Genomic DNA, 26,054 nt, shown 5'->3' with positions numbered 1-26,054 from the left:
CTATTTAGGTTATGCAGGATTTGACTCAGCCTTCGGTTTAACCTTGCGTTTAATTTATGATTCGGAGCCCAAACCCCTATACACTGACTCAAATGCTGTTGATAGAGTACAGTATGCCATTTCTTTTTCAGTCCTTTTTGTCTCTTCCACATTTGTATCATGTTGCTGAGTTGAATGGGCCAAGCCCTGGAGTGACTACTTTGTATAGAGGGAGATCGAGCAAGACAGAGGAGGGAGTTGAAGGTGAGCTCCACTCCCTTCACACACTCCTCAGTCTCAGAAACAGGATCTCGCCCAGCCCCAGTGTAGCTTTGAAGAGATGACTGCCGTTGTAAATGGCAGCAGTGGCCAGGGGCTGTGCGTGAATAATTGAATAGAAGAAACTCCACAATGCCACATTTCCGTTTCTTAAGAGCTCAGTGGGGCTGTCTCAGTTACCGTTTATGCGCAGAGAAAATGGAGCTCCTTTGAGTCGATGCCTTGGTTTTTTTGCAGCGCTGAGGGCTACGGGTGAGGTGACAAAGACAGGGAGGCTGCCTCGAGATAAAGTTTGGCCAGCCATTATGTGTGTTTTTTCCAGGCTTTTAGCCTAAGCCTCGGGCTAGACTGTGCACAAGCCTTTGTGTGAGACTGATGACATCGATCTCAGAGACGTGTTTCAGCATTCCTCACTCTCCTTCTCATTACCTGACTCATCCGCTTCCTGATGCCTCTGACCATGAGCCAGACCGCAGACACACACACATACACACAAACACACGACTAGCCTGTCACTAGTCTTGATGACCTTCAAGATTTGTGATAATAGTAGGCATGAGGAGTAAAGATATAATGACCCATAGGAAGGGTTTTGTTTCATTAGGACCTCCTGAGACCACAATAAAAATCTGAGATTGGAAATCTTATTTATACCTTGAAATGAACAGGAAGCCAGTTTCTCCCTCCATGTTTATAAAATAAAAAGGTAATAGTGAAATCATTTATCAAAATAATGACTTTGTCTTATATTGCCAATTTATTTTTCACTATGGTGACGTTATAGCCTAGATGATTTTTTTTCTCTCTTTAATGATTAACTTTTTTACTTTCAACCACAACATGGATCATCAGGTTTTGTACAAACTTGTGGGATAATGTCAGCAAAAGTGGGACAAACCAAATACTAATAAATATTTGGTTAATTATGCTGGTTAATATACAGTATAAACATTGTTATAATTTTTATATACACTACATTTCAAAAAATGTGTTTTTCCAGCAGGATGCAGTGGTCAAAAGTGTCAGTAAAGACATTTATTATGACAAACAGAAGATTTCTATTTCAAATAAATTTATTTCAAATACTTCTTGTGAACGTCCTATCAAAGAATCCTGAAAAAAAAAAAACACTTTACAAAATTAATCAACAGCTCAACTGTTTTAAACTTTAAAATTGTAATAATATTTTACAATATTACAGTGTTTAAAAGTGTTTTATTAGATCATTAGAACAAGAAATGGAATGAAATGTGTTATAATTTCATGTGGCTTTCTTATAGTTTTTTTGTGTTATAGTATTATAGTTTCATGTGGCAGAGTCTTTTGAGTTTTAGAAGCTGTAGGTTTGTCAGAAATCTCCACGAAAGTGACGGATGCGTGCAATGAACTTGTCATATGCAGGAAGCTTATAACATTTTGACTGGCAGATCTTTCAAAGTCCTTGTAACAGTTCAGTGGTCATGTGGTCTTTATGTAATGTGGGAGAACAGAGACAAAAGCTCAGCTGTATCAACTCAGACACTAGAGAAGGATTAAGATCTATATGCAGAACGTTGATGGGGAAAGAAGACAATAGCAAAAATCCTAAATCAGGCTGTCAAAGTCTGTCTAAAACAGACAAAGCTGCAACTTATCCTAATAACAATCAGCTTGCCATTCATTTTAAAACTTGTTTAAAACTAAATAGGTTATATGTCATTTTCAAGATATGAGAAATCAGTAAGTAGCCTTAGTTATTTCTCTTTTGACTCTGCAGGGAAATGCAATTGTGTTACATTTACATTTAGAAGACGCTTTATCCAAAATCCCATATATTGCATTGAAGGTATGCATTCTATCATTACATGCATTCCCTGGGAATCAAACTGATGGCCTTGGCGTTGTTTGTGAAATGCTCTACTGGTTAAGCTTGTCTTCTTCCTTGGATGCTTTAAGATTTACACTGGATTGAATATCCTCAGCACGTCATTGTGTCTTGTTTAGAGTTTCATCAGGGTTGCCATGGCCTTCATTGACTTTTCGAAGAGCAATACACTGGTATTGCAAAAAAATGGGGGATAAGTCAATGAATTGTAAGTGTTTTTAATATTGTTTATTCTGTTTGTTTTATTTTGTGTATTATTTTTGGCTGCCGATCTCAATAATCAAAAATGAAATAGCCAACATAAAAAAATGTAGTGATGAAGGACTGAGCAGAAGGTTGTTGTGGGGAGGTGGTGCTGCAGTCCCAGATATTAGTAATCAGCAATTACGTAAGTTAAAGGAAAGCGCTTTAAGAGACCAATATTTTTCTACATTGATTAGTATTGTTTTGATATCTTTCATAAAGAATTAAAGGCATTCATATTCCTGCTACATATTTAATTAATTTATCTATCCATTCTCCCACTCAAAGCATACAGAAAGGATAGAGAGGCCCAACATGACCTGTTAGCATCCACATCCCCATCTATTCACAAAGTGGTCCGAGAGTCTGCGATGCGAAGCAAAGCGACAATGGGATCAGTCCGCATTTGCATTATGAGCACACAATGCATGACACAAGCTTGCCCAGAGAGATATTTCTGCTCAGAAAATATCTGGCTTCAGAAGGATCTGTCTGCAGTGCTCAGCGTCACTCCACTGACTCTGTCTTTTGCTTATTAACAAACCAGCCTGTCACTTTATAAACCCTGCTTCCTTCCTTCAAGTGTACACACACATACACACTGTGAAATACACTCTATGACAACATTACAGACAATGCAAACACACCTGATTGTCCATTCAGTTTATGGAGGTAAAAAATAGTTGAATTTGAGTAATATATTGATTATTTGATAGTGTCATTTAGAAATTGTGGGACTTTTATATTAGAAATTGTGGGACTTTTATTATATCAAACTAAATAAAAAAAGAAATTACAAATGTGCCATGAATAATTTAGGGCACCTAATCAACAGTAGGACAGTAATATTCACTGTAATGACAAAACATGAGAATGACACCTACTCTGAACATTACACATACAGTAAAATGAAATGATCTATGCAGGGATCTGGATTCAGCTCCATGAGTCGCCTAAACTGAAGTCTGAGCATTATTTAATTATTTATTTCACATAGACAGTATTTCTTCTTCCTCTGGGGACAATGATATCATTTTCCCAGTCTGATACTAAAGCCGTAAAGAGTACCTGAAGACCATACTTGAGTAAAAATACAGATACAGTGAAAATGAATCCATTACAATTTACAAGTCACCAATTCCAATACCACTTGATCTTTTATGGTGGCTGATGATTCAGCCTCAATTATCGCCCTTCAAGTACTGTTGAAGCCACTGTTCAACCTGAAGAGGGCAGCACTCAGATGTTTTTACGCCATATATTGTAGAATATACACTAATAATCCTAATAATATTATCACTTAATAATAGGTGAGTGTATATCGAATGTATACATGGCTACAGGTTCCCATGTTTTGTCTGCTTGAACCAGTCAAGTACTTTAAGTTATCTGGTCATCGTACTATACGCTTAGCTTGGCGAGTTTGGTATTTCGTTCCCACTGTGTCTTAGCACAGCTTTGAGTAAACCTATGAAAGAGAACATAGATTCGCGCGAACTCGACAATCGACTACTGTGGACTTCGACCGAAAACAGGAAGTAAATACAGGTATGTGAGCTAGCTGAATTAAAATCATTTTTATTAATATCTTTCACATCTACTGCAGTCAGATTGACCGTGGTCACTCTTAATAACACCACTCACATGGCTGTGCACTTGTAATGACAATTCAAGGATGTTAAGAGGCTAAAAGTGGGTTTAGAACATGCCCCATTGAAGTCAACAGGGTGCGAATTTTAAGAAGAGGATAAAACGGTGTAGGCAACACCGATTTTTGACGTTTTTGTCAGACTGACAGACAGACAAAAATGAACAAAAAAAATGAGCTCAATGTTAAAATTAACTCAGAGTTCTCCTTTAAGTACAGCAACTAATTCCCGTCAAATACTTTACATCGTTCAATACCTGAAACGAACCTGATTAATTGGGCCAGTATATATTTATATTCAAATAAATAAACTGAAACTAAAAACTCTGTAACACTTTACAATAAGCCTTATCATTATCCTTATCATATTCATTAACATTTAACGCATTAACTAACACAAACTAACAATGAGCAATAGATTTGTATAGCATTTAACTTTGTTAATGTTAAAAATGTTCATGCTTCACAAGTGCATTAAGAACAGATACAATGTTAGATCTTAAAAAATGTATTAGTAAATTTTGAGATTAACATAAGATTGATAAATGCAGCAGAAAAAAAATGTATTTAATGTTAACGAATGTAGTTCACTACTGTTAACATATGAAACCTTATTGTAAAGTGTTACCAAATCAAATACATTTCACCCTTTATTTCTTCAATTCATTTAATAGTCTCTGTGTGTATTGTGTAAACCACTCGTCTTCAAGTCTTGGACGTTTTCTGATAGGTCCAGATTCTGATATTTAAAAGGACCTCCTGGGCCCTCAGGAGCTAATGTAGGACTCTTACACAACCCCTCTAGTCTGCAGGGGGAACAAGGCATTAGCCTTACAGCTGCTAATGGAATCACTTCCACCTGAAGTGATGGACACAGTCCGGTTGGTTTCCGCTGGGAGAAGAACTGCAGCTGGGCCGTGGAAAGAAGCGTTACGGCTTGTAACAAATCCACACACACGGGCCTTCTAATTCTCTCCCCTGATGTCTGTCACCGGCCCTGTTCATCTAGTAAATAACAAGGTTGCTCCTGGTTATGTCATTAATTATTCCAGGAAATAGAGGTCTGGGGCTCTGGGTATACAATGGCAAGGAAAACCACAGCCAGCTGAGTGAAGTCATACAACTGCTTGAGTTCGAATGAAACAACAACAATGGTGAGGTAATGTCACCTAGTTTAATCAAAGTCCACCAGGACAGAAATAAGTAGGATGATAGGAGGGGAACTATAGTGGAATCATCTGGACGTTGTCGGACTGACAACAGTGCCCCTACTGTCACCCTTGACCCAAGGGGTTCATTAGTTCAGACCAGGTGGAGAAAGAAGGGAGGGAGAGATGTATGGTTATAGTGCAGGAAAGAGGAAAGGGACACTGGGATTGAATGGCCTGCAGTGGTCCGATGTCAGGCTGGGTGATGGATAGCAGATCCAAGCTGCTGGTCTCATGCAGTCCTGTAATCACGACTTTTAAGATGAAAAGAGACTCCTCGTGTTGAATTTGGCAGAGCGGTTCACCCTCAGGTCCTCTGCCTATTTGGATCAGTTGAAAAGTTTCACAAATACTGTATGTGTGATCAAAAATCAGTTCTTATCTTCTCTAATGACCGTAACATTAAGAGGTCACATGGCTTTGCACTCTTTCCAGTAATTCAATTAGTGTCAAAAGGGTTCATTGGACTGCACAGAGAATGGCCCTGTGCACACAACCCCAGAGGTTAAAGTAGGAGCAGAGAAGACAGCTAGATGGATCAGTGCCTCCGGTTAGCTCAAGCATGAAGATTTAATCAAGATTTTAAAAAGATGTATTGGCTGCATGTAATGAAATTGTAATGGGCATGGTGTGCCTAACAAAACAAAGGGGTCAGCAGGTAAATGACATGGATGTTCTGCATCCTTATCTAACCCTCTTCCATCTTCTTTGAGAGAACGATAGCAGAGCCAGGAGGACTAAGGAATCCAGCCAGTGATGAACATAGGTATGAATGTATGAGATATTTTACATCATATTTAGAAGGACAGATATATATGAGGGATATGTTTAGTCTGCCAGTAATTATTGCAAAATAAACCAAGACAGGGGGATCAGGTCCCACCTTATTACACCGCTACTCACCAAAAAAAAAAAAAAAAAAGTTGAAATATGGCATGAAATACATAAAGTTCTGTCGTGAAACTCTAGATGGCGCAGGCTGATAGGTTCTTACCTCAATCTGCTTGCGATCGCATCATTCTGTGTTGGGCAAAGCTGATTGGTTCCTGCTGTATCACTTGCCATTGAGCTCGCCGATCAACCTTTAAATACTTGGTCAGCATTTGCTGTATCGCATTTTCAGAAATCCTCCATCTCCCCCAGTTCCACCTGTACAGATCTTCTATGGGTAATTCTTGTATGCTATATTGTTCAGCAGAAGCATGCTAGCTCACAGCAGTCATGTATGTATTGGCTATTGCAAGTGCAGTACTTGTGTAGCAGATCTATTCCGCCAATATCAACATTGTCATATCCAATAGTTAGTGATGGCCAAATGAAACGTTTCGAAGCATTATTGCTTTCTGATACTTATTGTGTCAAAAATGGTTCATTACTCAAAGCTTTATTCAGATACAAATTGCAGCACCATCTCCTGGTGAAGTAAATGTAATCCCAGATAGCAAACTGACATTGAATCAACGTGGAAACGACGTCTCTCATGACATTGAAACAACGTTGATTTGCTCATCGAATTAACGTTGAACCAACGTCAGACGCGGCATTTTTCAAAGCTAAATGAAATCGAAAATTGGTTTGCTTTCATAACGTTGAAACAATGCGTTGATTTCAAGTTGATTTTCCGTTAGTTTTGAAAGAATGACGCATCTGACGTTGGTTCAACGTTAATTCGATGAGCAAAACAATGTCAGATCAACGTTGTTTCGATGTCATATTTCCACGTTGATTCAATGTCAGTTTGCTATCTGGGATGCAACAAAGCCGACAACTATAAAATGCTTAAATGTTAACGTCCCGTTTATTTTGTGTTTACCGAGGCGATCAAAGCTGAAACAGTGTTAGTCGTGAAACTCACAGACTGCATGGATGGGCAGGGAGTTCTCACCCAGAACGGAAAAATACCGCCAATACAAACTGTATGCTATTGTCAATCATATTTGAAGATAGTGGTCCTATTGCAATGACTGAAATTCTAGAACCACTTCAGTTCACCGTAGTCTTTCTCACTTGCTTTTTTTGTAAGGTGATTTCTGTTGTAAATAGCCTGTGCTTTTCATAGCTTTATCACACACTATAACATTTGCAGGCAGGATAAAAGCTGACAGATCAAAGTAGAGAATTTATCTCAAAGTCATACTGGAGCCAAAGAGGGAAAATGCAAATAGTTCTAAAAATATGACTTGGACTAACAATTTCAAACAAAATCCCATCGTCTTCTCATGACATAAAGCATGGCAGCTTTTGTTGTACTAAAGCCAATACTAAAGCAAATCCACAGATTTGCAACAAATGACCACAGAAACCCACTGCAGGAACCAGGTCGATATGTGACTGTTTTCTTTAGTCAGACAGATTGCAGTATCTGAATGAGCAGCACAAAACTGTCACCTTCAACAAGGCACACCATCCATTTGGAATTCCGAACTGCAATTATCCCCTTCCTGGTGCAAGGAAGTTGCCATAGTGACTTGCCCTGGGCTACATTGAGTGCAAAGGTAAACACCAAAACCAAAAGGCAATATCTGACCTGCTGTGCTCCTCGACATTTTTTCACCAAGAAAGCTGATGCTTGATATTTTCAGTCTCTCCTAGCAGCTCTTTTTTCTTCCACTGCTCAATATAAATGTACTTATACTAGCACTGAATTTGCCTTAGACATGGTGAGTGTTTTTCTATTATATATTGAATGAATGATATGTTAGGCTGTATACACATTTTTTACACATGTCCCTTGTATACACATGTGTAACAAATATGTTTTTCTACTGCTTTAAAGTGAACTAGATCTGTAGATCTTGTCTGTGTGATAGAAACAGAGCCATTATGCCATACGTATTTTTAGTATATCCAGTTGAACATTCTAACACGACATTATCAATTAGTTTGCATCAAAATGTAAGGAATTAATAAGTGTAGGCTAACAGTTTTCGGTCTTCTGCACAATGCTGTAACGTTAGGTTACATGCTTAGGACATCATTTCCAAACATCAGATTTCCATGTAGATTATTATGCAGAACTCCAAAACATAATACGTTGTAACATGTCCTGGCATGTTCTGCGGTCTAGACAAGTGCACTGTTTTCATGGCAGAATGAATTACATTTTTTGTGACGTTGCCACTGTGGAAGCTTGTAAGTCTCACACTGACATCTAGTGGGAGTCAATGGTAATAATGACACAACAAAATATGGAAATCTCTCAGATTGCATAGTTTTATTACGTACATATCCACACTGTAAATATTTAAATTGTTTGTTTTGGTTTGATCATCATTATAGCTTTAATCATGTATGAATTAAATTAAATGTATTTTATTTTTACATTCATAGTAAGATAATGTCTCACGACATTCTAGAATTTAGAGTCCATAGCTGAAGACAAATATACAGATACAACTATATGTTGTAGGCCTATTTACACATTGTATTTATTTTTATTAATACATAATTGTTATTATGTATTTATATATTTATTTCAGTTTACAATTAATTTATTTTTAAGTTCACAACAAATTTTGGGGTTGGTATAATAAGTGTGCACAAAAGAACGAGAAAAACATGTTGTTGTTGTTGTTTTATTCTAACACAAAATGATTTTGTCCCATAATTATATTCTGTCAAAGCGATTTCAATGTGACCCAAACTAGAACTTTAATTTACATTAACTGCATGAATTTTGCGTTTTGGTGCTGTTATAATGTGTCGTGCACAGGTCAAATTAGGATAGCTCTATGCACGATGATGCTCACGATGAAAACCAGCAGATGGCACTTTACGCGTGTCTGACGTACACCTACATCATTATTCGCGTCGAGTCAGCAGAGGGCGCCCGTGAGCACGGATCTTTCAACAACACATTGGTCGCGTCTCAGCCGCGCGCCTCTAGGCGCAGTCAAATGGCGCTTCTCCAGAGAGCCACGGCGCCCAGTCCGACCAGCTGATGGTAATTAGCGTGTAAACCGCTTTCCCCGACATATTACTGTCTTTATTTCTTATTATTCTGGAAGCTATTATTTCTTATATTATATGCGACAAATGTGGACGCATAGGAAGATATTGCGCTTGGTTGTGCGTGAAGCTGTTATTCCTATAACGGACTGACAACTGAAAGATCCATCCTAAGGTAAGCAATGCATGGGGACATGTAGTGGTAACGTTACTTTAAATCATTCTGTTTTTACAGCAGTGATTTGTTTTGCTTGCATGCAGCATTGTATGTTTTATTTAAAAATGTAGATGTTGTTCACGTTTGCAACATAACATGCTGCAGATATTTTGTAAGTTAGGCTACACAAGCGTTTGGGAAATCTCAGCATGCGGTCAGGCTGATCCGATTCACATAATCAAGGGAAACTCATTATTTCTTATACGAGCCGGTCTAAACAAGGCTTCCCTATAGGGCTTTCCCTTTAACTATGACCAGTAGCCTAGCATTAATGGTGGGATAAATAGTGACATCTAAATGTATGGGTTTAAATCACTTCAGAAATGTAGACTAGCTACTTTTAGGAAACAAAGTGTTGTTTACTAACGGCTAGACTACTCCGAAAACAGATGAGATCATGTGTTCCCTTTTCCCAGGACTAGCTCAGTCAAAACATGACCTTTCACTGTTTGTGGGAGTTGTTCTTAATAATTTGTTATATAATGCCGACAGTCTACTGTTGATTCATTGGGTGAATATTCTTCCCACATTTGTTGATGCAGGGTGTTTAATGAAAATCGGTTTGATAATAATAATAAACTTTATTACAGACTCACCGGTCCAGATAAAAACAAACAGACAGACAAGACAGTACACACAATATAATACAATATAATAAAAAAATAAATACAACTTCAAAGGAGACAACTTGGACTTATACCGTGTAGTGCTAAACTTGATATTGGTCAATGCCACAATTATACAATTACAAATCAATGTGAAATAACCATTTTTAACAAACCAGCTTTCAGTAAAATATGTGTTTTTAGAGAGAGTGTGACAGAGACAGTAATCAATTTAATAATGATTGTTATTTCTTGGTTTTCTGTTTAGGACATCAACTAAAAAGTCAAAATAGTGATCTGTGTAGGCTACCTGGTTGTAACCAGTGTTATTTTAGTAGCCTATTATTTATAGGCTATACGTTTATAAATATTTTAAATGAGATTTTAATTTTATAGGCTATGTTCAGTTTTCATTTTAATTTAGGTATGTATTTCAGTTATTTCAACAAAAAAGTTTAAAAAAAAATTCATCCAAGATATTTTATTAGTTTTAGTTCACGTTAATAACTGACTGTAACATTAGAGGGGCGAGGTTCACATCCAGCCAGAGCCGATATCAGCCCTATACGCACACTGCAAATTACTTGTCAAAGCGCGTCAATCAAAGTTTACAACATCAGTGAGATGTTGTAAGGACTCCTGCTCACGAAAAGAGAGAAAGAAAGTGAATTGCGGGAACCACAATCAGGTGTGTTCTCTCCTCTCCAAATTTGATGTCAGCAAAGATGATGTGTATCTCTTTCTAGTCTGTCTGTCTAACCCAGCTGGGCAGCTGCAGTGCATCTTTGGTCTTTCTGTGTCTGTTGCTAATTCCGGCACTTCCTGGGCTGTGTTCTGTGACTTTGTGCCTGACAAAAAAGTAAGAGTGATGAAATACAACTGTTTATTACGTTTGATAAACGACAAAGGGCAACGGTGTTTGTTTACAAACTGTATGGCCGCGTTGCGCGTTAACATGCGTTCATATCTCATGGTTCATATGCGCGCGCACTTTCCAGCAATAAGGGCGTGATGTCACTCCTATAGGCGCACATACTTTTAAAAAAAGACGATGTTTTCATTGTGTCTAGTGTACAAGTCAAGGTTTAGTTACAACTCTGCAATACTGCAATATGGAAAGCAATGTATATTGACTATTGATTTATAGGCTATATTGCATTTAAAATGTTAATTTGCTGGAGAGACAATCAATATGGATGCACATAAATAATAACCATCAGTACTGCTTTTATCATTTAAAACACAAAGACGTGCTATGGCAAGCCATTTTAGCTTTCATTCATTCACAGGATGCATTTTTAATATCAATAACTAAATTTGTACTAACCCTTCTTGATATTAAGAATGTGCTTTTTCCAGTAATAATGTATTTTTCTTAAATCAGGAATTGCATTTTCATTACTACCATCTAAGGGAGGGAGAATAGTAGTGGGAGCAGTCGGGTGTCATGTGTGACTGTGGCAATGGCAAATGTTTTGTTACATGGCTCAGGGGTCAGGTTGGAGGGTCCCTTAACAGAATTTTGCTTAAGGCCCCAGGGAGGTCTGGATCGGCGCTGCATCCAGCCAACACAAATACTTTTTTTTTTTTAAGATATTAAGAAATAAGTCGTATAAGTCTGACAATGGGTTATATTTTCTTCTGGTCATAGAAGAGTGGCCGAGCTGTGTATGTGCCCTATTTATGCATAGACTCCTTTAAAGCCTCTCTCAGTTTATTTAGACTCGACTAGCGGTCACAGCCATTGGTATTTGTTGCTGTGGCCAGTCTGGGGGTGACCCAGACATTAGTGTTTTAAGTATACTCTCGATGTAGAGTAGTGCCTGCCCTATTGCCAGCCAGTTAGGAGTTACTCCCCCAGCAACAAAGATGTCTAAGCCAGAAATAAATTTAAAAGAAATGTGGGAAATATTCAAATGTATTCAAAAGTTATAGAAGTTGCCTAGTGTGTAAAACTATCCCAAAGGAATTTTTGAGACCTGTTTTGAACTTCACCTTAAAGAAAAACTTGCACATTGGTTTGGTGGTTTATGTGAAGGTTTAAGCCTTTAACCTAAAGTGGAATGTTCAGGCATAAAGATAATGAGAGGGGAAGTTAATTGGGCCAAGTGTGACGTCACAGAAGTGGGCAGAGCATGAAAGAGGGGCATTAGTGTCTGCTGTAGTACAGCTGCGGTTGTAGCTCTGAATGTCCCTTTCATGAAATGCACAGGGACTTCCCATGTCCGGAACAAACTGTGAATGCCAGCTCTTAGTGTTCCTGCTCTATAGCCTAAGCACACACAGGCAATTTAAATATTACGTCAAGGTTTTGTTTGTCTCAGCACAGGTTGACGAATTGCTAATGAGGCCATATTAGCCTATTAATGTGTCCTTTATGAATGATTTTGTTTTCTATGATCAGGGAAATGTTTAGCATCTTTTCAGTCTAGTGAGGACAAGAGGCTGTGGTGACTAACTGCATGCTGATCACCAGTTTTACAGAAGGTGTATTTATGTTTGGTGGAGTATAATATCAGCCTACAGGGGTGTCAGACAACTTAAAGGAGAACTCCGGCGCAAAATGAACCTTTGTTCTAATAAAACATCGCCGGTGCCTAGTCAACCGTTTTGAGATTTGTTTTCATGATCATTGAATGTAAAGAGTTTTATCTCTAAAAACTGTTTAGCGTATAACGCTGGTAATGGGGGCATTAACTAAGTAAAAATAAATCGCTAGTTTATACCACTAACAAGGCTCAAAATAGCCCCACACTAACACCGTAACATAATGAGGGTTCATACATGCAAAACAAAGCATTGAGAACTTTGTATTGCAAGTGTACAGACCGTTTAATAAGAAGATACTTTATAAAGACAGTTCACTTTGTGTATACAGACAGGAGCCATCTCGGAAAACAGTCACGACAAGTCAAACCATGAACGTCGTGCTGAGTGAGCTGAACTGTATGAACGGCATTCGGTGATCGACTTATCGAAACTATTTAACAACACTCACATATTTGTGGTTCTCTGATTTACTGTTCCTACGTATTTGGTATCATAAGTTCACTGTGAGGTCATGTCAGAATTATGGCTTTTTTCTGTCAGCTAAACTGTAATAACAACTCCCGACATCAAAAGAACAATGAATGGCAATGGATCTGAACTGAAAAGATCAGTAGAAGGAATCGCAAACGAAGTAGGTTAATCTCCGTACTAATGAGGTCACAGGCTATTGACTTCAAAACGGAGATTAAATTCACCAATAAGTAAAACAGCGGCCTACTTTCAGAACCTTTGGATACATATCAAGTATTGATTTCTCAAACCTCAAATGCTTATGAGTACATGGACAACTCTCCTACATATTTCTCTGTATTCCTCAGTATTTGTTGAATGAAAGATGATGGGTGTGCGTTTTGAACTGCTACAAATCCTTTGATCCCAGCTATTCAAGTAATCTGTTAAATCTTCTTTAGATCATGTTGTCTACACTGACCTGGAACAAGCTCTCTAGACATTTATCTCCTGAGCTTTTCCTATTGCTTTCTGGTGCACACTGTGACGCGTCACTCAATTAAACACTTAGTAATGATCTCAAATCCTTGTTTGTGAGATGATATCTCACATGATCTTATTAATTGTTACTTAAATCTTCTTAAGTGATTAAATGATATTGTGGTATAAGCCAAAGTATAATTAATTAATTAAATTAGGCATAGCAGTTGGTGTCTGACATATTTTGTGTATTAGAACAACCATGACATTTCTTTACCTACAGTAAGGAATCGTATCATGAGGATTGATTTTCCTTAATCTTTTGTGAAAACATCAAAAACATCTCACTCTGAATTTCTGTACATGATGCAGATGAACCAAAAAAAAAATACTAAGTAATAATTTAAAAATGGGTAATTTTGCTTATTTGTGGTGTATAAAATCCTAACTTTTTTGTGTGTGTTATGTTACACCATTACAGTAGGTCTTGCAGAGCATAGGTCTGTGCTCCATAGTCATGCATATGCTGGCATGCGTATGGCAAAAACAGGAAGTGTTGCTGTTTCCTTGGGCAGAGCTCACATCCTGTGCTTGGCTGGAACACTCTCAGCTCCCTCAGACCTGCACAATGCCTTGCAGATATTATTTAAAACCACTCCGTTCTAAATGAGGAGACATGCTAGTTTTGTTTTTTGCCTTCATTGTTGTCCATTCCTATTTGTTCTGAAGGAGTCATTGGCGTTTGATTTGTCCGCATATATTAACATTGAATGTGTAGTTTACCAAAAGGGGTTCTATTATACCCTTTTATGAAGTCTTGATTTTGTTTTTTAATTGTGCTAGAATATGTTTTCATGGTTGGAAAAAAAAAACACATCGTTAGTTACTGTTTCGATGAAGCCCCTCCATCCGAAATTCAAAATGTGCTGTGATTGGTTGGCTGGCCCAGTGTGTTGTGATTGGCAGCTAAGGAGCGGTAAACCGTCTTACATAAACGAGAGCTTACAAAAGCAACAGAAAACAAGCTGTTCTCCATAAAATGTGCAGCACACAGATAAACGTTGGGGTTATAATGTTCAGCAACCGTGTTTAAAGTAAACACTCTGCCCCCCTTTTTTCCATATTCCATTGATGGGGATTATTTAAATGAGTGACATTGTGATTTCATAAGATCCGGAAAAAATCGCATTGTACAAACATGTTTGTTGTCTCCTGTCGATTGTGTCGGCTCCCATCTTGTTTCCTGATTATTAGTTATTTTGTCCCACCTGTCCTCCCTCGTTACCTGCTCCCTATTTATTCTCCTTGTCCTGTGCTGATTCGTAGATTTTGTTTGCATTTTTTTGATTTTATTATTAAAATAAAGCCCAACAGCTCTGCACCTGAGAGCTGAGCCCCCACTGAAAGCGACCGTTTATTTTTTAAAAGCCTCCTGGAGGACTTTAGGAAGCTGTCATTGAGGACCAGGCAGGACTTAAAATTCCAAATTCACAAACGAGTGTATGAAGCAAAATGTCTGGAGTTTGAACACAATGAATAATGCTTGTGGACCTCCTCAGGAAGTTGTGCAGGACAAAGGTAGCCACGTTGGTAGGGCAGATCTCAATGACTACAGTCTGTACATCCACTGAGCTCAGAGAATACGAGAAAACCAAAGGTATTCTCAACCATCAGCCTTGCCTGTGACGGCCTGCTGTTGAAAACTCTGTGCCTGCCGGAGAGATTGTGTCCTGGTAAAGGCTGCATGAGGTCTCGGAGTGGAAAGGCTTTATCTGCCAGAAACACATGTGGCTATGCAAGTTGAATGAATTAGAATATTACCAATATATTTTATTTTTGTCAGGAACTAGGTTCCATGTCCATAGTTCATGAAAGTTACTTTGAATGCAAAATATCTCTTTCTCTCTCTGTCTTTCTCTTAGCAACATTAAAAAAAAAAACACTCCACCCAAAAATGAAAATTTTCATCATTTACTCACCCTCAAGTTGTTGCAACCAGTGTTTCCCAACCCTGTTCCTGGCGGCACACCAACACTGCGTTTATTCTTTGTCTCCCTTATCAAACACACCTGATTCAACCCATCAGTTCATAATCAGGTGGGTTAATGAACTGATGGGTTGAATCGGGTGTGTTTGATTAGGGAGACAAAGAAAACACGCAGTGTTGGTGTGCCGCCAGGAACAGGGTTGGGAAACACTGGTTGCAACTCTGTATAAGTGTCTGTCTTCTGCTGAACGCAAAAGGAAGATCTTTTGAAAAACGATTTGAACCAGACAGTTGTAGCCAGGCACCAGGCACTCTGCCCACAACATTTTTTGGTCGGGAAGTTCAGTCTGGACTCGATCCATTGAGGAGTAATTATGATCAGGCAAAAGACGTTCGGGCCAATCAAATTTCCAGGGCGGGCTTTATACAATGATGGACAGGTGATCTGCAAGGACGTAATCGTCACATTATCAAAGAGCGCTTAACTGGTTTCCCTCAAAGATGACTGCAGCTGGAGAATTGAGATGTATAGATTCCGCTGTCGCGTCTGTTGTGAAATAAATCGACAGCGCATTAATTTTAATAGACAAACAGAAAACTGCAATCAAGGCATTTGTCGATCGGAAAGATATTTTTGCCGTCCTCCCTTCATGATTCGGCACAAGTGTAACTTATCAGGTGGCTCTGACGGTCGCTAAGAAGATGGGACATAATGAAAAGCATGTGGTCGTTGTAGTTTCTCCTTTGGTCGCGCTCATGGAGGAGTAAGTAAAAGAAGCAACACTCGTTATTTAACTTCTAAAATAAGTAAAGTTGGGCTACGTTCTGTAGTTGACAACTGTATGCAAAGTAGCTGACTTACTGCGTTGCTCTGATTGGTTGTAGGTTTACTGACTATCCAATTGAGTGCAGAGAATTTTTTTTCCTGGTTCGGTTAAGACACGCCTCATAATCAAAGCCCTACGGAGCAGTTTCAGACTCTTTCTGACAAGAATATGAGTATGACGAAGTCAGGCTAGCACCATTGACTTCCATAGTACAAAAAAATACCATGGAAGTCAATGGTGCCCCACAACTGTTTGGTTCCAAATTATCGTTCTTCAAAAGATCTTCCTTTTGTGTTCAGCAGAAGAAAGAAACTTATTCAGGTTTGCAACAACTTGAGGGTGAGTGAATGATGACAATTTAAATTTTTGGATGGAGTATCCCTTTAAGGTCTGACTAGCAGTTATATGCTTAGGCCTATGTATTCACATACTCCTCCTTTATGTAATCCAATTAAGCAATTAGGTTGTTCAGGGATTTTCATTGTTGCTGACACAAATCCGAAGACGTACCAAAGACATTTCTGTATGTTTGTTCTGAGCACATTTAGACTAATTTAAAATGCTGCTGTAAATGGTTTTGAACACTTTTTAAAAGTTTGCAAAAGCAGATATGAAGAGGGAACAGTGAGTTAGTGTAAAGATGTGCTTTTGAATACTAATACTTTGAATATGGAATATTGTTTCCACCAAAGGTCTTGAGTTGACAATAGCCAATAACTGTTTCTTGACCAGTCATAAGAGACAGTTAGAGCGACAATGGAGTGAACAGCTGAATTTGTCCTCAACCTAGAGATAGATTAAAAATGGATATTATGCAAGACCTTTATCAGTTATATAATTTTACTCGTACTTGCACTTGTTACAAGCATACAAGCTCAGTTGTTAAGTTGTCTTGGCTCGAATGCTTTTTGCAAAACTGAGCAAAGCCAGTTTTTTTTTAATATAGTGATCTGTGAGCACTTTGAAATGTGCATACACAACAAGAAAATGTGCTTTAGAGCTAGATATTAGTGCTATTTACCTTCATCAGCAGATGGAGAGAAGTTCAATTACATTGCCAGGCTGTTGGACACTCTCCATCTTCATCTTGGACCCTTTGAGGGATTCATTGTGCCAGACTGATGTGTGTGACCCAACTTTATAGGATATTTCCTTTCCTGGCCCATTTCCATAGAGGAAAAGCTTAAGATGTGGTTAGTTGTTGTCTAGTTGAATGAACAATGGAGAGCCTGCTTTCATGCCTGGGATTTCCCCTTTAATTTTGGAAAAACTCTGGGAGCGGTGGACATCTTTAGTAATTTATTCCTTTTCAAAATTACCTTGTTCTAGTTTTGTATTTGAGTCTATTTTTGAACTACAGTAGATGGCTTTCTCAGAGGCCTATTGTTTATTATATTATAGTATTTTATTATATATTTTTGCATTATTTGCAAAAATGACCCTTTTTAATCTGGTTGCATGGACAACTTGTCTACCATCGGTTCGAAAGACTAAATGAAAAAGAATAGGTGTACTATACTGACTCATTTTGGCAATTGATATTGTGTGGGATTCGTGGGAACAGGAAATTTTGACTGACTCTTCGTTATTGTGATGTGTATATATTCGATTCATCAAATTTGAAGAATAGAATCAAATGAAATTGTTTTGGTAAAACTGTTTTATATGAGTAACAGGTTGCTGGAGAAGAGGGATTGAAACTTGTCTGGCCATTGGAAACTTATATAATAGTGTTCCTGATGACATGTGATGTATTATGCCTATACTGTTTGACTGTGGCCATGATTTTAATGTTTGAGACAAATTTTTGTAATCTTGAATGATTTAGTTTGTTGTAGGCATACTCTGCAGGCTTTTATCACACCAACAGGGTTCGATGAATCAGAAATGTTGGGTTGCAGTCCTACAGAGTGATGAAGAACAACTTAACTGGTGATGTTTGATGATACAGTGTGTTTGTCAGAGTAAGAGAAGTCTTGAATTCCCTTCACATTCTCAATATTGCCTCCTTTGAACTAAAGAAAAAGCAGTCCATGATAGATTTCAGACACTGCACAACATTATTTTCTTCATTTGTACAGAACTATTTCAATTTGAGGATTTCATATTATGGTGTCATTGTTCTCATAAGATGTACATCATACAGTGTCACTGCCTTGACTTCTACTCAAGATCTCAAGGCAGGCGACCTGAAAAGCAATGATCATAAAGGACAGAATAATCACCGTGTACACGTGGCTTTACACATGAAATGACTGAGAGTTAGTGTCTGGTTAAGGCTGTGTGGGTGTGCTGACGGAGGTGAGAGGCCCAAACGGAGAGACGCACAGCCTGCTGAGAGCCGTTTGTTTGGGCTGTCGACTACTCCCGCCACCACGAACACAATGAGATCCTGCAGGCGTAAGCCCATGATTCTCCATCTGTCTCCACCTACACAGATATCTGCTGTAGGGAAGCGCACTAACTAGTCCATCTGAATGTTCTTCAGTTAATTATTTCAGCTCATGTTGGCATGTAGTGCTCAGTGAGGTACAGTGAACCTCATTACATAGTTTTTAGTAATTTCAGGTGCAAAATGTTTTGCTGTGCCATATTGGGAAGTAGCGTTTGAAAGTTTACACATACAGTAGCCTTATAAATATGTGTGTTATGCGGAGGTCTGTTTGTTTTTAGTAGCTACCGTGTTAGTCATACTCTCTGGGGGAGTCTGTTCTATAGGGATCTCCAGTGGAGACAGTCATTAGTTTTCTTTGGGTTGCCTGGTAGCAGTACTGAGGGATGTTGACATACTTGCCATTGACTGATTGGACAAGCTCTCAGCAAACAGCAGAAGCTCTCGGGAGGAAAACTCTGTGGCTGACAGACCAAGTATTTTAATGGATAATAATGAGATCCCCTAAATCTTTGATTCTATGGTCCAAGGTACCTTTTTACCCATTAAGTTTAAAATATCATCGGTAGGCCTATCAGTATCATATCACCTTTTGGCCTACATTTGAGAGCGATATTGTGTATTTAGTTGTGCCTGCTAATTTCCAATATTTATTTTTACATTTAGATTACCATTGTTGTCATCTGTTGCTCACTTACAGTTAATCTTTGAAAGCACTGCTACAAGTAATCTTTAGCTTATACATTTTTCTTACTGTACATTATAACGTTTTGATCATTGTTATTGTTAACTGAAACTAAAACCATTTTAATTGCCTTTGGTTAGTGAAATGAAGCTAAAATAAAATGTAATTGTTAAATGTTAACTTAATTAACTGAATTTTCTTGCTTTGGCAACTAGCTGAAGTAAGTTTAGGTGAAACTAAACTAAATAAATTAAATAGAAATAAAAATAGTAATATAAACAAACTAAAATATTAAAAATGCACATTAGTAACTCTAAAGTTAAAATATAAAAATAAAAGCTAATTCTATGAATAAATACTGTAATAGTATATAAATTTTACTAAAATCATATTATACTAGTTAAACTCACTAGTTAAAAAAATAACAATGGTTGTGATGCCTAAATTAACTTGTTGCATTTAAATCAATTATAATTTGTAGTTTTTTTTGGTTTTTAATCTTTAGATAAAATATGGCATTTATTAACTGCTTTATCTGTTTTTCAGACATGTTTTCTCTCTGTCTTTTAGTGTCCCAGGTTGGCGCACCATGAGCAGCTCTTGCTACGAACCCAGCTGGGACGTGGACCTGGCGCCACTTCTGTCCTGTAAACTGTGCCTGGGAGAGTTTCCCCTGGAACAGATGACCACCATTTCCCAGTGCCAGTGCATATTTTGCAGTCTGGTAAGGACTGTGGCTTCAGTGGCCACTCCTGTGTGTTTTTCAGCAATGTGCCAACTAGTGTTCCAAAACATACTGTATTGTAGTGCAGTCTCTTTACATGTGAGAATACAGCAGTAATGTAACTGCATTAAGCTGGTGCTGGAAACAAGTTGTTTTTTGCCATGCTAATAAAGATTTTTGAAGCTTGATATGTTCTCTTGAAGCAGCTCTTGAATGTTGTCTCAGCAGAATGCTGTGATGATGGTCTGATGTTGGCTTGACTTACAATGAACAGAGTGTTTGTGGGTGGAAACATAACTACAGGCAGCAGTTGTCTCATCATTTTTTTTTCAAATATGAAAAATAAAGAAATTTGTCTCTTACAGTGTTTGAAGCAATATGTTGAACTGCTCATTAAAGAGGGTCTCGAATCGGCTATTAGCTGTCCTGACTCTGCCTGCCCGAAACGGGGACATTTGCTAGAAAATGAGGTAAGCTCTCTTAATATTTGTCATTTTTGGCAGAGACTAGAAAGACTATTGAAGTTTTAAAGTATTAGACAGTCTCTCTTCCTCTGTCATTTCCTACCATTGCTTATATGCTCTGTTTCTCTGCTGTAGATTGAATGTATGGTGGCTGCAGAGGTCATGCAACGTTATAAGAGACTCCAGTTTGAGCGAGGTGAGTTTCCCGGACCCTGAGAGATGCATAATGAAATAAATAAATAAATTATTGACGTTGAGTCGATAATTCTAACTTACTTGTTTTCTTCGCAGCACAGCTTAAATGTCAGACAGCCTTGAGTAATTGTCCTTTAAATGCTGTTTATTGCGGCCGGGAGTTCTTGAGCAGTTCTCCAGAGAATCTCCCAAAAAGAATCAATAAGCATGGCCGGTGTATCTCAGACCAATCCCATTGAGAATCCCACCAACAGATACAACAGTTTTTATAGAAAAGGAGAATGGGCGAAAATGACATTTCCCTACAATTTGATTGGTTCTTTATTACTTCATGATCACAAGGTTTCAAACCTAGACTGTCTAGTTTAATTTCCCAAACTATGTTATTTATACACTTGACAGGGGTGTGGCAACATACATTAGGCCTACAACATTCAAAAACACAGAACCAATGATTTTAGTACATGGTGTTTCAAAGTGTTAAATAAGGTTAGATGTTAGAAACATGGTTGGTTTAATATACAGTCTAAAATTTCCACGACAAGCATTCTGTTTGTTTTTTCCTTACAGAGGTGCTTCTGGATCCTTGTCGGACCTGGTGCCCGTCGTCCTCATGCCAAACGGTGTGCCAGCTGAATGAAGCAGAGGTGCAGTTGCCGCAGCCGGTGCAATGCCCTCAGTGCAGCCTGCGTTTCTGCTCTGCCTGCAGGGCGGACTGCCACACCGGCCAGCCATGTCAGGAGAGCCTGCCGATTACCACCTTCCTGCCTGGGGAAAACGGGTAAAACCTCAGCATCAAATCATGTAGCATTCACAGCAGAGATATTGCATCTGTGGGTGTACCCCATCCCCATTATATACAGATAATAATAATTATCTTAGATTGCCCCTTATTTAAGTTTCTTGACCTGTCTCCTTTTGTTTTGCAACACTTCATCTGGTATTCATTTTAGCAACAATTCTGTTTTGACTTGATTAGAGTCCATTTGATTTCAACAAAAACACTGTAGAAACAATAATAAAAAAGATTTTTTATAAAATCAAAAGATGAGAACCAACTAAATGCATCAGAATTGGCTGTAAATACTAAATATTTATTTTTCAAATAATGCTGTTCTTTTGAACTTTCTACTCAAAGAACTCTCCAAGAACGAATCCTAAAAAAATGTAATGCTGCACAACTTTTTTCACAATTGATAAGAAGAAATGTCATTTGGACATCAAATCAGCATTTTAAAATGATTTCTGAAGGATCATGTGACACTGAAGATGCTTGGAATCATTCTTGGAATGATGACATGCTTGGAATGATGCTGACAATTCAGCTTTGCCATCACAGGAATAAATTATATTTTTATTTGTATTAAAATAATAAACACAGTCCCTTTTAATTGTAATAATATTTCACTATTACATTTTTTTTACTATTTCATATTTCTATCTACTTTTCACTATTACATATTATTTTTGACTTTATTTTGATCAAATAAATGCAGCCTTGGTGAGCATAAGAGACTGCTGTTGTATACTCCGAAAACTGTAGTGTTTATTTATAACCTTGAAGCATGTTAGCAAGTTTTTTTTTTATTTATTTATAATCAGACTTCATAACATTAGCAATATGTGTCTCTCCAGCCCTAAACAGAACATGACACTCAACATCTGTTCTGTTCCATGTTCATCTCCCCTCTTCAGTTTCAACATCAAGAGCTTGGAGGACGAGGCCCCGATCAAACGCTGTCCTAAATGTAAAGTGTACATTGAGAGAGATGAAGGCTGTGCCCAGATGATGTGTAAGAACTGCAAGCATGCCTTCTGCTGGTACTGCCTGGAGTCATTGGATGTAAGTTATGCATATGACATGTGTAACTTATTATTAGACAATTATTATTATTATTTAAAAGAGGCCAAAAAATGTCTAAACTGATTATGTACCATAAAGGTAGAACTCCCATAGGAATGTCTTATTAAATGTGTTCTTGCTCCACTAGAGTCATGCTTGGTTAGACCAATATATTGTGGGAGTTTTAAAATGCTGCTTCTCCATGTAACTCATATTTATCTTTGACACTAACATCTTTACTTTACTTCCTCAGGATGACTTCTTACTGATCCACTATGATAAAGGTCCGTGCCAGAACAAACTGGGACATTCCCGAGCCTCCGTCATCTGGCATCGGACGCAGGTATGTACCACATGAGTGCATCCCTCCAGACTGCAGATCTGAAGTGCTAAAGACAAGCTGGCTTACACAGTTCGCCTTAAATATCCCTCCAAGTTCGCCTTAAATATCCCTCCAAGTTCACCTTAAATATCCCTCCAAGTTCACCTTAAATAACCCTCCAATTTTGTAGTAATGGAGCATGATCTATCAGTCTGTAGTAGGATGTTATTTGTTAATTTTTTTTTAAAGAGTGGCTTATGTCTTTACTGTGCAAGGAGAGATTAGAGATGCTTTGTTGTATTTGAAATGGAGAGTGAGAGGTGGCCTGTCCTCAAAAGCACAACAGGAGGCAGCAATGCCTTTTTAAATCTGCCTACAGGTAAATGTGTGTATGCATATGATGCATCTCTTTTTCTAGCGTAGATATTTAAAAGGGACTCCCCTAATGCTGTATGTTAATATTTCAGACATTTGATGTAGAGGGAACCACATTGTCTCTTAATACTTTGTCAACTCAACAAATCATCAGTTTGATAATTCAGCACTTATCTCAAAACTAATGGGCTATTCCATGAATTAAAAATAGGTACAGTTTAGAATTAGGTCATTGTTTTATATATACATTGTATACTGATCAAATGTTTGGGGTCAGTTAGAATTGTTTTTTATGAAAGAAGTATTTATGCTCACTAAGACTTATTTATTTGATTAAAATACTGTACAAAATAATATTTTATTATTATTATTATTATTATTTAAAATAAGTTTTCAATTTAATACATTATATATTTTCAATGTAATTAATTCCTGTGATGGCAAAACTGAATTTTCAGCCTCATTTCTTCAGTCTTTAGTGTCACATGATCCTTCGCAAATCATTCTAATATGTTGATTTGGTTTCCTTAAGAAAAATGTATTATTATTATCAATATTAAAAACAGTTAAAATATTTTCACTTTTCAGGATTCTTTGATTGATAAAATGTATAGCAGTTTTTAAAAAAAAAAATAAAAGATATGAAAAGAGACTTATGATCATATTATTCACATTATTAATGCCCCATGGTCATTTCCAATCAATCATAAAACATCCTTGCTTTTTTTGTTGTTGTTTTGTTTGAGGACACAAAATCAATACTTTTTTGCATGTTTGCTTGTTGATATTACATTTTATTTAGACAATTTTTTTTAACATTTTCAGAACTGGAACGTTTTTACTTTCTTGATGCTCCCAAAATTGTATAGAAGCATTTTTCAGGAAAAAATTAGATTAGTACCAGTAGCATAGAATAAACCTAACCCTAACACCAAGATATGATTTCCAAGAGCCATTACTGCCCCCCCCCCCCCCCCCGCCTTCTGGTTTGACATGTAAGAGCATCACCAATATCTGTTTCAGTTTATAATCAACAGGGATGTATACACATTATTATTATTATTAATTATTAAATTATTATTATTTTTTTTATTTTATTTTTTCCTCTCTTTTATTTTTCATTGTGATCTTCTCTCTTCTCTGATCAGGTTGTTGGCATCTTTGCCGGCTTCGGTCTGCTCTTGCTAGTGGCCTCCCCTTTCCTTTTGCTGGCTACTCCCTTCGTCCTCTGCTGCAAATGCAAGTGTAAACGTGGCGACGACGACCCTCTTCCTACCTAGAGCTCAGTTTCGGCTTCAGGAGGCGACTTGTATCTCGTTTGGATCAGCTGTGATCCCATCTCACCTGATTCTCCTGAGCACACTTTGCAGGAGCATTGGTGAAAGACTCGTCTGTCCGTGAGACTGCACATCTCAGTTGCATTCAAATGCTGATTTGCATTGCAAGGTGTTATGGAGGAGCAGAGAAGGTGATCGAATAAGCCATCAGAGTTAAACACATCTGTAATGTTTGGAAGCAAGCACTTTTTTGTTGTGTTTGTCTTGTACTCTATCTTTTCTAATCTTCACTGTTTCTTCACTTTATGTTGTATTATGGTTAACTAAGCTTTTTTTATGATGTTGTTTAACCCAGGATATAACAAAAGACAAATTCTGTTGATTAGACTTGACAGTAATACACTTCTTAGCACTACTTTCATTCTTATAGCATAGTCACACAACCTCCATTTCTGCCAGTTTTCTGGTCTATTTGCAAATGCATGCTGGAGACAGAGGATGCTACTTCCTGCAGAAGCTCTAATGAGCCTGCCACTTGCTTCTGTCTACTTCCTGTACACCCTTTCTTAGGACAGCAAAACCTCGTTCTTCCATTTGAGTTTACTCTGATACTGCACACACACCCCAGACGTAGCAGACATGCCACCTGATGCCTTCTCAAAGCTTGTAGGCTTGGGTGTTGCTGAAATATTTCTTACCCTCCTGATATCGGAGAGTTGGTCACATATCAATCACTGTTTATAACCGAGTTATCACAACGTATCATTAAAGCAAGCCATTGTTATTATGTCATCTACATGAATTTTGTTGATTATAAACACACGTTTGCTTAACCCAGAAGGGTCTTGTCCACAACCTGTTGAAGATCCAAGTACAACCTGCATTACCATGTGCCTGCCAATTTAGGTCAAAATAATCAGGCCAGTGAGGCTTAACTTCTTACTTTTCAGGTCACTCTAGAGTTGCATATTTAATTAATTCATTTTCTGGAGTGATATTATTGGGAACAATTTGCCAAATGTGATGTGTAAGCCCATGTGTTCACTGTCTAGCACATTAATTGGTTGATTACTAGGGAACACCTACTGTAGTTTTTGTTCTTATTCAGTTAAATATGCCTTTAATTTTTTTCTCTGTTTTGTAAACTTTTTGTGTTAAAACATTTTTTGTAGCTAACTTGTATATATTGTGTTTTTCATGTTTAAATATATGCTGCATTGCACTTGGTTGGCTTTTCTTTCACAATAGAACAGTTAAACTTACATTTAGATAGAACAAAATAAAGTAGTTACATTTTCAATGATGTACTTAAAAAAAATCTCATTTAATACCCAACAAACTTGTAACTAATTTGTCACAAATTATGTTAAAGTCCCCCTGCTTTTTTTTAGTTCAATACATGAAGGTACCATAAACTGAATAGTTAAATATTCTGTCATAATTGTACATTATCTGCTACTAAAGCCATGTTAGACAGTTCTTTCTTCCAATT

At 37.6% G+C, this 26,054-nt stretch overlaps 1 protein-coding gene across 8 annotated transcripts in view; it reads left to right on the top strand.

The window, feature by feature from the left end:
* rnf144ab (ring finger protein 144ab) overlaps window positions 1–25,784 on the top strand; it is a 73,991-nt gene extending 48,207 nt beyond the window's left edge. For 5 of the 8 annotated variants that reach the window (XM_089118661.1, XM_089118660.1, XM_089118662.1 and 2 more), the window contains 7 exons: window positions 19,933–20,086; window positions 20,452–20,556; window positions 20,686–20,746; window positions 21,316–21,526; window positions 22,441–22,588; window positions 22,842–22,931; window positions 24,434–25,784. In XM_089118661.1, coding sequence (XP_088974787.1) covers window positions 19,952–20,086; window positions 20,452–20,556; window positions 20,686–20,746; window positions 21,316–21,526; window positions 22,441–22,588; window positions 22,842–22,931; window positions 24,434–24,565 — 882 coding nt within the window. In that variant the 5' untranslated portion in view covers window positions 19,933–19,951 and the 3' untranslated portion in view covers window positions 24,566–25,784. Of the gene's footprint in view, window positions 1–7,728; window positions 7,882–9,065; window positions 9,345–10,827; window positions 10,851–19,932; window positions 20,087–20,451; window positions 20,557–20,685; window positions 20,747–21,315; window positions 21,527–22,440; window positions 22,589–22,841; window positions 22,932–24,433 lie in introns of those variants that run through there. The other 3 variants (XM_039692796.2, XM_039692793.2, XM_039692795.2) reach the window with 3 other exon arrangements.
* Window positions 25,785–26,054: the final 270 nt, after the last annotated feature.

This window comes from Pimephales promelas, chromosome 13, assembly GCF_988280905.1.
Source record: "Pimephales promelas chromosome 13, fPimPro1.hap1.1, whole genome shotgun sequence".
NCBI classification, from domain to species: domain Eukaryota; kingdom Metazoa; phylum Chordata; class Actinopteri; order Cypriniformes; family Leuciscidae; genus Pimephales; species Pimephales promelas.
This window is presented reverse-complemented; position numbering and strand designations above follow the sequence as displayed.